Source organism: Eriocheir sinensis, chromosome 28 (assembly GCF_024679095.1).
Source record: "Eriocheir sinensis breed Jianghai 21 chromosome 28, ASM2467909v1, whole genome shotgun sequence".
NCBI lineage: Eukaryota > Metazoa > Arthropoda > Malacostraca > Decapoda > Varunidae > Eriocheir > Eriocheir sinensis.
Window position 1 is genome coordinate 8,635,758 of NC_066536.1, and position 13,460 is coordinate 8,649,217.

General features: G+C 42.8%; 1 protein-coding gene across 1 annotated transcript in view; it reads right to left on the minus strand.

Annotated features, from left to right (window-relative positions):
• Positions 1–1,786: 1,786 nt before the first annotated feature.
• LOC127004486 (protein abrupt-like) overlaps positions 1,787–13,460 on the minus strand; it is a 60,865-nt gene continuing 49,191 nt past the window's right edge. The window contains exons 3-7 of the mRNA XM_050872258.1: positions 7,136–7,323; positions 6,731–6,892; positions 3,196–3,699; positions 2,773–2,946; positions 1,787–1,982 (exon numbers count right to left, since the gene is read on the minus strand). Coding sequence (XP_050728215.1) covers positions 1,920–1,982; positions 2,773–2,946; positions 3,196–3,699; positions 6,731–6,892; positions 7,136–7,323 — 1,091 coding nt within the window. The 3' untranslated portion in view covers positions 1,787–1,919. The remainder of the gene's footprint in view (positions 1,983–2,772; positions 2,947–3,195; positions 3,700–6,730; positions 6,893–7,135; positions 7,324–13,460) is intronic.

Consider the following 13,460-nt stretch of genomic DNA (forward strand, 5'->3'; position numbering starts at 1 on the left):
TGTGGGTGGAGTGCGACCTGGCCCCCCACTGCCTTCCTGTTGTATTCGAGCTTCATAATCCATTTCGGCAATTTCTGAGCTGCACTCGTTTTCAGAGTCATTATCAGGAGGATTGTTGTCTGTCGACTGATCTAAGTCCGTGTTGGGATCATTGTGGTGGGCACCCAATCCTGGCTGGTCACCAAAAGGGCCCCCGAGGTCGGGGTAAAGAGAAGGAAGGACACCTCCACCTCCACCTGGCCCAAGGGAGGATGGAGCACCTACACCTGATGTATCTTCTCGCACATGAACTTTCATGTGGATTTTAACCTGGAACAAAAATGTGCAGGAATGTAAATGTAACTGGAATGAATTAAGAATAGAAGAAAAAAAAATTATAGAACCATGTGTGAGTGATAAAGTAGGCATTTCAGGGATTAGTAAAACCCACCTAGAAGAATGTGGTGTGTTGAATTATGGAAGTGCTGATGCCAGTGGGTTGTGAGAGGGCTTAGAAGGAGTGGAATGGAATTCAAAAGAGAAGAGAGATGGGTGTGCAATATTGGTCTCCTTAAGAGTATGAAAGTTGTTGGGCATAAATGATATGAATTAAGAATGATGTGGATGATAGGTAAGATAAGTATCGTGAAGTTTGTGAAGGCATGTGCACATGCCCCAGTGAACAATAAAGGAAAGAAAGGCAAGTCTGGGATGAAGAGATGTTGGGCAGATTAAGATCAGGGTTTGAAAAATTTTGGGAGTGAAGGAACAATACGTATTTGTTAGGAGATATGAATGGAAGAGTTAGAAGCATGGAAATTAGTGGTGTGTTTGGGAAGTGGGGTGTTGATGGAGTGAATGCGAATGGGGAATACCTTGTGGATATCTGTGCTGAGATGGGGTTGAGATGGGAAAACAGAGGAAGGTGCAAGAAGACTTGAGAACAGCTATCAATGTGTTGTTGTACAAAGGAAAAAGGAGTGGGGATAATTGTAACAGCTACAGTGTAATAAACTTACTCAAGTGTGGCAAGAAAGGTGTATGGAAAGGTTTTAAATGAAAGAATGATGAAAATAACTGACAAAAATATCAGTGATGAGTGGATTTAGGCAAAAGGATGTGTGGACCAGACCTATGTGGGAAGCCTTTTCCTTTCATGAAGCTGAGGAAGGCTGATGATAAGGTTGACAAGAAAAGGTTTTAGAGTGTCCTGGGGACATATGGTATGGGAGGGCATCTACTTGAAGGGATTATTCACGTCTTTCTACAATGTATGTGCCACCGTGTACATGAACGGGAAACTGAGTGAAAGTTTTGGTGCGGGTGTGGGTATGAGATGGGTGTGCAATGATGTCATTATGGCTGTTCATTGTTTACATGGATGAGTGTATGAGGGAAATGAAAGCCACAGTAGGGAATTATAGTGTAAAACTAAAAGTGAGAGATATTGAGCAGTCCTTGGTGGTATTTGCAATATTTAAGAATGCTGGAGAATCGTGGATGAATTTGGCAGGGTGTGTGAGTGGAGACAGTGAAAGTAAATTTTTACAAACAAATAAAAAAGTACTGTGCTCCTCATAATTGTCTAAGCTCCATAAGTTTTAGATAAGGTGGTGGTAGTGGGATCCTGATCTAACTCTTCCACACTGTCCAATGAACTGGCAAAGTCTGATTGATAATATAAGTAATAAAGCAAAAATCCTACGCATCCTCAACATGTTCTGGCAAAGCAATACTAGTGTTGTGTGATAATTGCAATACCTATTACTTGTCAAGAATGCAGAATTAAGGTGAAGCTCACCTGCTGGCTCTGGATAAACCCCCGACCGCAGACCTTGCACTTGTACGGCCGCTCTCCAGTGTGGATCCTGATGTGTGTCTTGAGGTGGTCCTTCCTTTTGAACTTGCGAGAACAATACTGGCATTTGTGGATGCGTGTATCATTCCCCGTCGTGCTGAGCCGGTCCAGCCGACGGAGAGAGGGTGCTTATTGGGAACATTCTCTGCAGTGCCAGTAAGAGAAGAACCGTGATAACTTCTTTTATCAACAACAAAACAGGTTGTAGTTTATGAATCTATACTTTAACCCTTCAATACAGAATAAAACATAACCTCCATGCCATATTTTGGTTTTACAGACTTCGTGGTAGTCCAATGATGACCATAGCCTTTAGCATCTCGTCTACTAGGATATATGGTTAGAAATGAAATGACTCATATATAGATCATGGTACTGAAAGAGGTTAACAATAACTGTGACACCACTGAATAAGGCTTTAACAAGAGAATGGCATAAGCTCTGACCAAAACAGCCAGTAGTGTGAAATTTACAAAGAGAATAATGTGCAATATATAGGACCTATAGAGTGGCTACTTCTACCTTAATGCTTCAAGTGATTTTAAAGAATAAATTAAATTCCTTCATTGACAATTTATTCTAACTATGGAATATAAGTGTCCCAATGTTATATCAGCAATATGCATTCATAAATTGGAACCCAGGCATAACCACTGAAGTCAAGTTCATCTAGTGATTGAAAAAAGGCCTCATTATATATGGTGACTGAACTCCAATAACATAGATGAACTAACTCTTTTTCCAAAACAAGTAAAGAGCAGCAGCATAACACTGTTTACACAGCAACTGCTGAGAGTGGGTTATGACACACTTAATCAGCACAAATGATTACTCCATGTGAGGATGCATGATGCTGTCATAATGTACCACCTAAACACTTAAGCAAAGAACAGTATGCTACTTTGGAAACTGCTATGATGTAAGTTAATATATACCCCATATGGTGGTTGTGAGGCGGTTGGATGAGGATCGTGCTGAAGAAAACTACCAAAGATGGCTGTAGAGAGTGGGTAAGGGGGCCGCGAGGGATCCCCTAGAGGCAGCGGAGACACACCCGTTACATCCACTGGACTGTCCCAGTTATTGCCGCCCAAGTCTGGCTTGACACGCTGCAAGTGCAAGAAAGGAAAGTAGTTTAAGAGAATTTCTCATTTCTATATCTGAAATGTCTCCTTTCTGGATACATAAATAGTAATCCAGAAGTATTTAATTTGTATGAATAAATTGCTCTTTTAATAAAATTGTAACATGCTACTGAGAGAGAGAGAGAGAGAGAGAGAGAGAGAGAGAGAGAGAGAGAGAGAGAGATGGTAATTTAAATCTATCTATCTATATATCACAGGCAGGTTAATACTTACCAAAGAGGAGTAAGGTGATCTTGCCAAAGCACCTGGTGGGCATTTTGGAAGATCATCTCTATTGATGTCTGCCTCACTGACAGACAAGAGTGAGGGGCCTGATGCTCCTGGGAGATCATATGGTCGGTGGGGTAACAAGGAGTACGGATGGTAGTCTGGATGCATGGGGTGGGGAGGGGGTCCTTGAGGGGGTCGGGCAGCTGCTATTGCTGCTGCTGTTAGTGCAGCACCTGCCGTTACTGATGGGTGCCTTACTGGGGAGGGAGAGGGGTCTGAGGTGGGGTGAGGGTGAGATAGAGTTGGGTGACTGGAGGCTCCAATAGAAATTTGAGGGTTTACTAGTGGGGGAGGGTTTGGGGAGTGGGGCTCACTAACTGGGGTGGCACATTTGGTGGGGGGTCCTGTGCTGGGGGAGGGGGAGGATGATGGGCAGTGACCACCTCTATCTCCAGCTGGGGAGGATGGCCGGGAGGATGACGGCTCCATGTCTGCCAACCCTCGGACCTGAAGCACATTGAGGCACTAAGCAACAGGGAATATTTCACTCCAGAAATGAGGACAACAATATTTATCACCAAAATAAGCAATATACACATTTGATTGCTATCCTCAAGTTAAAGGAAAGAAAAAACATACAGTGAAACAATATTAAAAAAGCAGCTATGACTGCACAAATTAATGAGAAAATTAAAATAGTTTAGCACACTTCACAACTAACCTCAAAGTAAGGAACTCTATATAAGATTCATTTAAGAAATTTAGCATATGAGTTTGCAAAATCTAATTATTTTTTAATGCAGTAATTTTCAATAATGGTATTCAAGCTGATGAGTTACTTATTCTACTCACCTACTGACACCCTTATATAATTTATGCTGTCTTTATTCCTTACAAATACTTTCATGGGAATCTACATGATTTTGTAAATTGGTGAATTAATGAATAGCTACTGAACATGAATCAGAATATTTTGTGATTAAGTTAAGAAATTGAGCTTTCTTTGGAATATACCTGATGGATTCTTTGATGTTTTAAGGTGCCTAGATTCAAAAAACACCTCAGCAATAATGTATCCATACAAGGGTGTGTTACATGCCATACACTGGCATCCCTAGGTGCTGAAACTACACTTGACTCATGAAGTGGCCTATTTGTACTGGGCTCACTATGAACTGTTCATCATCTGGATGACACAAATACACAACTTGGGGGCAGCAGTGATTATCAAGAAATAAAAAAAATACAGTTTTCAAAACCGTACGAAAAAATACTTATGTTTTGCGATGCTTTGCTTATAATTATACACATAGAACTTTATCAACTACATAACAGATATTATAAATTAAAAAATATATAAATTAAAATTGGTTGGTAGTGTGTGTGTGTGTGTGTGTGTGTGTGTGTGTGTGTACCTAAGCTCTAATAGTCTCGTCTCCATGTCTACATTCATCTAGCCTTTCCTTCATTTGTTGGACACTGTTCGCCTCCACCACCTTTTCCTACAAGCTGTTCCATGTGCTAACACTTGTATGTAGAAAACTATACTTTTTTAAGTCACTCAAACAGGTTCCTTTATTAAGTTTCTTCCTATGTCCTCTCCATTGGTGGGCACTGCTAACCGAAAAATTTGCTTTGCTAACTGGTAATCCACTAACTAAAAACTTAGCTTCGCTTACGCTAAACCGCTACACTGATAAAGAAATTAGGGGAAGCTAACGCTAACCGCTAATTTTTTTTGCATGGATTTAGCTTCGGTTTAGTATCTTGGCTCTAAAACCCTTAAAACAGACCTAGTGACCTGAAATTTCAATATGTTGCAGCCTAGACACAGAGCTTTCCAGAACTCTCAAATCAGATGATGATCAAACTGGGTGGCATACGCTGGGTGTGTCCTCTTCACATTTTTTTTCTACGTGCCAGCCAGGCTTTCTTGAAGGCCCTGGATGGTAGTCGGCCCCTGCCCGTCATGGCGCAGGCAAGTGTTTACAGTGGCGCCATCTTTTCTTGGCTCATGTTGCACCCCGGAGCTCGTTCTTGATTCACTTGGACGGTTTCCTCTAGAGTAAGGGTTGATGGGTGTTCTTCAGGACAGCATGTGGGTAGTTTTAAGCCATTCGGCAGTGACTGAAAAATCCCAGGTGATAGCGGCGGATTCGAGCCAGCTTCGTCTATCACGCGGTGAATGCGGGCCCCGCACGCTAACCACTCAGCCACCGACTTCTAGTTGTAAAGGCTCGTCGTCTGTCCGTTAATGATGGTCCCCTTGGGGTGGCACATGACGCACCGGAAGTGCAAGACATTGGCGTTCGTCATATCTCTTGATTTAAGACAAAGTACTTCTCCAGGTGGTGCCACGGGTTCTGGAACTTCTGGGATTCTTGGCCGTCGGCTTGAGTGTCCTCCGCCTCACCCACAGCTGCTTCCGGCTCCTTAACAGGGTCAGCATCCTTAGGCGGAACAAAAACATCCTCATTCGGGTTACATTCCATGACGTCCATAACGATAAACAAGGCGACAATAATGAACGCGACGACTACACGGTGACAACGTCGCAGCTGAACTGAACAAAAAGCCCAACAATTTATCCTAAACCCGTATATTTTACCCAAGATTTCCAGCAAATTTACGCCTTTTTTACTTTTTTTCCCATAACTGACACTTTTATTTTTATTATTTTCAGTTTATTTCTTGTCAGGTGGAAAGTATCGAATTCTTGTTATTGAATCCCGAGTTCAAAGCGCTGGAAATGGAAGATGCATTACCCTAAAATACCAAAAAGTTTCCCTAATAATTGACTATTTACTTACTTGACTATTTATTTTTAAGGCGTAATTTACCCAAAAAGTGGAAGCCCTGGAATTATTGTGCTATGTGGCTCAATTGGTGCTGTGTCTGCCCACAACGGACAAGAACAAAACTGCATGATTTTTTAGTGGACTTAAAGTTAGTGGAGGAGGAACTACATTTAGCGGAAGCTAATTGGTCATAACTGTCTACAAAGTTAGCAAAAACGCTAATCAGCTAAAGATATAGCTTCGCTAATTAACGGTTAGCGGATTAGCGGAACCGTGCCCACCACTGGTCCTCTCAGCCCCTGCGTTCTCGCAATTAAGAAATCATCTCTATCCATCTCATCAAACTTATTTATCAACTTATGCAGCGTGATCAGATCTCCTCTCTCCCCTCTTTGTACACACAAAGGGAGAGAGGAGATCTGATTACACTACATATATATATATATATATATATATATATATATATATATATATATATATATATATATATATATATATATATATATATATATATACAAACATCTCCATAAGTCCCCAGACAGACTGGCTAGGTTTGTTAATCACCATTCTGATTTTGAAGTTTCTGAATCCAATTTTCATGGTTCCAGGTCTGGTTGCCCCCACCCCACACACACACACACACACACACACCTCATGATGGGCGCCTTGATCGACCCCTGATTCATACAGGGCGGTGAGCGAGTACAACAACTACAGTAAACGAGTGACCGATTCCCCACCTGGAGAGAGTTGGCGACACGAAGGATGCGATGTATCTGGTCATGGCTGACGGACACCTCCCCGCGGTACATGTAGGTGAGCAGCGCCTCGCACTCATCTCCGCTCACGTCCTTGAGGAAGATGATTGGGTGCTGGTGTGCCGAGTGTCGGGAGAACAGACCCTGCAGCGCAACAGTTCACTATAATTACGTGTTTGATGGACATGCAATTACTGTAATTAACCTAAAAGACAATCAGCAGTGAAGTCAAGAAAACAACTAATTTTCTTTCTTAAGGACAAATATTTCTAGAGAATGAGGGAACAACTCATTATTTGTGATAACGAGCAGCATTCATGTTCTGACTACTGTGATGCTGAACAGAATGATGTGGTGTGTGTGACCGGAATGGGAGGAGGCTCTGACCTGGAAGTATTGTGAGCATGCCGAGAGGACCAGCTTGTGAGCCTGGTAGGTCCGCTGGTCCTCGCAGGCTAGAGTGACGTCCACCAAGGCGGCATCTCTGTACAGCGACCCCACCTCCGCCACCACAGTGGACTGGTGGTGTGTCCACCGCAGCTCATACCGCCTCACATCCATCTTATTTCTCTCATCTGCCAAAGAAGTAAAAGACAGTTAGACAAGCAAAACTTTCATAAACCTTTAAAAAAATGCAGCTTTATCTCCTGACGTATCAAAATGCTACTAAAACTTTGCTCACTTTAATTAGGCAGCACCTGACATAACATTAGTTTTGAAGGGAATGCATCTTTATGATGTATTTTGGTGCTATGGCCGACACAGCTGCAGTAGCCAAATGAAGACCTTTCTTATTCTATATTCTTAAAAATTAATGCCATCTTTCTATAAGAATTTCTACGTTTTTACGAGTTCCTACTAAGAACTCTAATTACGTGTAAGAGGCTAAACAAAAAGTGATCATATAGGTAATATATTTTTTCGTGTAAGAGGCTCAACAAAAAGTGATCATATAGGTAATCTATATTTTAATGCTCTGAAAATTTGAGATAATTTTAAAGGAGCAAGTAATGACTGTACAGAATGTGTGAACGCAATAAAAATGAACAAGTAACGACTGAATATGCATGGTGTGGAAGCAATAAAATATCTTGAAAATATATTATTTTGTCTTAAAAAGTGAAACGACTAAGGCTACATTAATGACAAATGACATCATTTAAGGAAAAGACCCTCCTATCGTAAATAAATCCATAACTATCTTAACATCAGACTAACACCCACCGTGAAAATATAAATACTATATAGTACAAGATTAGGTATATTTATTGTATGCATTATATCGCATACACATCGCCATATGAAATGCATGTAAAACTTTTATATAGGTCTGAGTGTTTAGTATGACGGACTGATAGAAAAAAAAGCTAGGAGAGGAGCGGAAAGAGGAGAAATGGGGAAAAGAAAATGAGAGGAGAAATAACCAAGAGGAGTGGCAAAACGAGTCATGTGTATGTTCGTTTGTCTGTGTGTCTGTCTTGTTATGCCCTTCTGGTAGGCTTTTCTCTACACTGTGGTCAATTAAACAACTTTTAACTAACACTGGAGTGAATGGGGCAGCAGTTTGCGGTCCACCAGAGGGAGAAAACAGCAGACATGGTAAATATTTTCCTCCCGTGGGATGTAAACAATGTGAGGCGGAAAATACAGGTTAAGTTTTGGATCGACCTTGCCCTGCTATTGGATGCCACGGACGAAGGGAAAAAAAAAATGTTGAGATACGCTTATGAAACACACACACACACACACACACAGCAACAAGATATACGTGTACATCAGTCCTAAACCGAAAGTAACCCTCTCCCTCTCCACCCAGCCTCAGTGCCCCCCCACCCCCACCCCCCCCCAACCCGTCCTTCTTCTCCTGACGCGTCCTCCATCCCTCAAATGTCCGCTATACTCCTTTGGCGTATTTTTGTCCTTTACTTTTACAAAATTTCCTTCTGAGGCAAATATTTAAAGACGACCGAGGCGACGCAACACCAAACTTCCGGCGTGGTGTGTGTGTGTGTGTGTGTGTCGGGCCAAGACGTGCAAGCAAGGGTCTCCGCCAACCAACTTTAGGCGAGGTGTTCCATTCCCAGGAATCTATGCAGGCCAGACTTACCATGAGGACCAGGAATAAGTGCTTGAGAGAGGAGAGAGAGGGGGAGGGAGTAGGCATCAGCAGCTTTAACCTGAGCCGTCCAGGAGCCACACACAACTCTCTTCTCATCAACATTCACAACTCAGTTTTACTACATCAATATCTGGTATCCACTTCCTGACTGACTGACTGCTGCTGCTGCTGCTGCTCGCTCGCTTCCAGGAATCAGTACTATAAAGACTTCCCCGCCACACACACACACACACACACACACACACACACGCAGCGTTACATAAGTCATTCGTTGTGCCAGATATATAAGATTGAATTATAACTAATCTACGGACTGAACACTCTAACGTGAGGGGCTTTGGGTCTTCTGAAAGCATGGCACAGTTGTCTTGTTCACTTGGCTTCCCCGGTTGTCCTGTTCCCGCGTTTCTTCCTCTCGCTCGCACCTTGCTTTCCCGCGCGTAAGCCACGGCCGCCACCAGCCAAGGCAACTTTACTCGCCGCGAAATTTTACAGATAACGCGGTAAGGCGGCTTCAAGGCCATAACAATCTGGCGTCTTGATTTTGACGTCTGACAAACTCTTGAGGCCTTAAGTGAGATGAGTCCGACTGACCGTGAAGGATGATAAAATGTTGCACCACAAAACCGCCTAACTGAGGTGATTTTTCTTTGGCTTTGCTACACGCTAGACGACAGGGATATTAACACGCCGATCATCTACACTGGCATTACTTCACGCCCCGCCTTCGATTAGACTGGAGGCGCTGCGAGGCTTTCTAACGGCGTGACTAAGCGATGGAAGTGTTGGTGCTCGTGCTGGCCGCTGCGTACTGTGACTTTAACGGCCAATAATTGTTTGTTGATCACTCGAAACACTGAAGGTTACATAGAAACTACCTCAACACACACACACACACACACACAGAGTACCGCAGCAAAGTCATTCCTCATAGTGAATGAAACTATGCCGCCATGGACTGCAGCTGCTCATCTCCGAGCCTGCGGGGCGAGGCGGTGCTGGGACACGCCTGACAGACGACACTGTTCGCTGCCTCTTAGTGGTTCACGAGTCAGGCCTGTGAGTGTCACGACCCGGCCTTCACTCCCTGACCCCGGTGGTACGCAATATCAAAACTGATTTACTATTCTTTATTCAATTCAATTAATGTTCCGGATAACAACATATGGTAATTTTCAATATAACACAATCATCCGTTTAGTTTGTGGTAATACCCATAGTACAAGTTATAAAGCAAAAATATAGAGATGCTAGTTTATCAACGAATCAAGTATATATATATATATATATATATATATATATATATATATATATATATATATATATATATATATAGATATATATATATACACACAGAAACACACACACACACACATATATATATATATATATATATATATATATATATATATATATATATATATATATATATATATATATATATACACACACACACACACACACATATTTGTAAAAAAAATAAGGTGTACATGGCCGAGGTCCGGGAGTCGAGGAAGGAGACGGTCAACAAGACACGCAACCCAGGCGGCCAGACATCAGCGAACAATGAGCGTCGCTCCTGTCACACCGCAACAATAATGATTCTAAACAGATAAACATGCAGACGCCTAAACACACACACACACACACACACACACACACACACACACACACACACACACACACACACACATACACACACCGGTGCCCGCGAGCGCGCAAGGCGCGAAAGCACAATGTATTTAGAAAAAAAAAAGTTAAAACAGAAACGTTCATTTACGGAATCCCCGTCTTGCGTATATAAGGCAGAATACATCACTGAAGGAAATTACATTGCACAAGAATAAAAAGATTGCTTATGAAAAAATATATCATAAGTGACATGAGATGATGCTGTGTGTGATACTACGCAAATGAACATGAGTTTGTGAATCGAACTTTTGCTGCTGCTGATGTGGAGAGAAGGTTGAGACGGCTTGATGAAAAGAAATGGCTGGACGATGTAAAAAAATGTGCGAACGAACGTGGACGGAATGGAGGAAAACAGTGAGTGCCATGGATCGGGCGAATGACTATCAGGCTGAGGTGGAGGAAGTGTGTTGAGGGCAAAATGCATGAACCAAATAAGCACTTTTATTAACCCTCTGCCGGATGGGGCTGCGGGCAGACGTGTGTGGTTATAGCGAATGGTGGAGTCTGGGAATGGACGGCGTACAGTGTGATGCTGTGTCATGTATTGAGTAGTTCATTCCACCGCTCGCTCTTCCTCCAATAACAACAAAGGGTTTCTATGAAGTTTGTTGGGACTCAGCTCTTTTATACTTGGGCGAAATAGAGGCAGACATAAATAAAGTAACTGAGATAGATAGATAGAGGACACACACGCACACACACACACACACACACACACACACACACACATATATATATATATATATATATATATATATATATATATATATATATATATATATATATATATATATATATATATATATATATATATATATATATATATATATATAGAGAGAGAGAGAGAGATCGGTCGGTGGTTTTCGGTGACCTTCCTTTTACAAACAAAAATGAATTAACAACGACAACTATGTAGATACATGACACACAACAATAACAACAACAACTATTACGGAATATTACTAACACAGAGTTATATAACTCTGTGATTACTAAACCTGTGAATACGCGTGATTTGATGCTTTTCTTACATACCAAGAATTCCACTGGTATGCCATTCTGAGACTTAACCTAATCAGATGCTGACCGTAATAGTAGCAGTAGTAGTAGTAGCAATAGCAGTAATAATGGCAGTGCCGATAATAGTGAATTAGTACTAAAAACAGAAGTAACAGTAGTAGCAGCAGTAACATCATGACTCAGCCTTATTATTAGTAAAAGGTTATCATCACTATTAAAACTGATACCAATAATACCACGCTCTGATTGCTGGAGGTACGGCTAAACTGATTTCTTCCTGTAAACACCTGCGTGCAACATCAATAACGGGAGCTCGCAAGGTAAGAGGGCAGGGGCGGGAGGAGGAGGGAAGGGCGGGAAGCTGGGTGCGAGGGGAGGAGGAACGGAGGGAGGAAACGAAAGCTGGATAAACACCATCATGAGGAAGTTGTATGGAAGAGAAAAGTGACAAGCATCCTGGTCTGAGAGAGAGAGAGAGAGAGAGAGAAGATTTCGTGACACAAATAATACAACACATTATAATCAAGGCAACACTACTATTCCGCTGTGTTTACTTAAAAGAAAAATAACCCAACATGATGCGTTTTGTAGTAATATGTATTTTAAACTAAACTTAAATGCATACACAGTAACTTCACCCCTAACATCTCTCTCTCTCTCTCTCTCTCTCTCTCTCTCTCTCTCTCTCTCTCTCTCTCTCTCTCACATCTGCTGGCCCTCTCCCCTTTTATTAGGCCATTCCTGACACTCTTCCCCTGCCTGGCTGACCACCTGATAATAAGCTGTAAAGCCAGGGTTCATCAATTTCTCTCGCCCCTGCCGGATAACAGGTCGACACCCTCCCTGAACAGCTTCACGTGAGGCCGGGAGGGCGGGAGGAAGAGAGAGAGAGGGAGAGGGGAGGGAAGAGAGAGGGAGGGGGGTGACATAAGTGGAAAGATAGGGAGGAGGAGGACGCGGAGGGAGGGAAAGATAAAGGTAAAGAGAGGGATAGGGACAGGAAGAGGGACAGGGAGATGGAGAAAACTTGAGAGAGAGAGAGAGGGGGGGGGGGACGGGGACGTAGGGGAGTCCAGATCACTCTCCGTACCGCACTCGACCGCAGGGGGATAAACAATGAATAAAAATACACACAAATCCCCGTTTATCGTGTCGGTGTACACACTCACACGCGTAAATATTTGCAATAATTTCTGCTGTGATATTTCAACAGTTTTACGCATCCCGCCGGGCCTGTGTGCGTGCGTGTGTGTGTGTGTGTGTGTGTGTGTGTGTTTGTGTGTGTGTGTGTGTAGGGTGCTTGAGGTGGCAGTGTGGGTGAGAGAGAGAGAGAGAGAGAGAGAGTAACACCATGAATGGATCGCCACCCCGCCACATACACGGTCCACCAACAAACTACGCGTCAACGGCGAATATTAACGAGTAAAGCGAGGCAAGATTTTATTTACAAACACCTGACAATTAATGCAAAGGCCGGCGGACGGGACGGAACAGGACAGGACAGGACAGGGCAGGGCAGGGTGTCAGGGCAGGAGGAGGTGACGATGGGGAAGGGGGGGATGAGGGATTTATGGAGTGAGAAATGGAAGGGTGTAAATGGAATGTTAAAGGAAGTTGTTAATAATACATCTAAAATAACACCTATTTCTACTACTACTACTACTGCAACTACTTTTACTACTGCTCCCACTACTACCACCACTTCTACTTCTACAACCACTGCTATTACTGGCGCGGAGGGACGGTGGCCGGCGCGGTGCATGCATGAGTGGGTGGTTGCATGACTGACTGACCAGTTATTGGCTGCCGGTGGCTTTGTTCTGTACACTCACCTTCCGCCTCACTTGTTTCTTAATCAGTCCATCCTCGCAAAAATTTCAA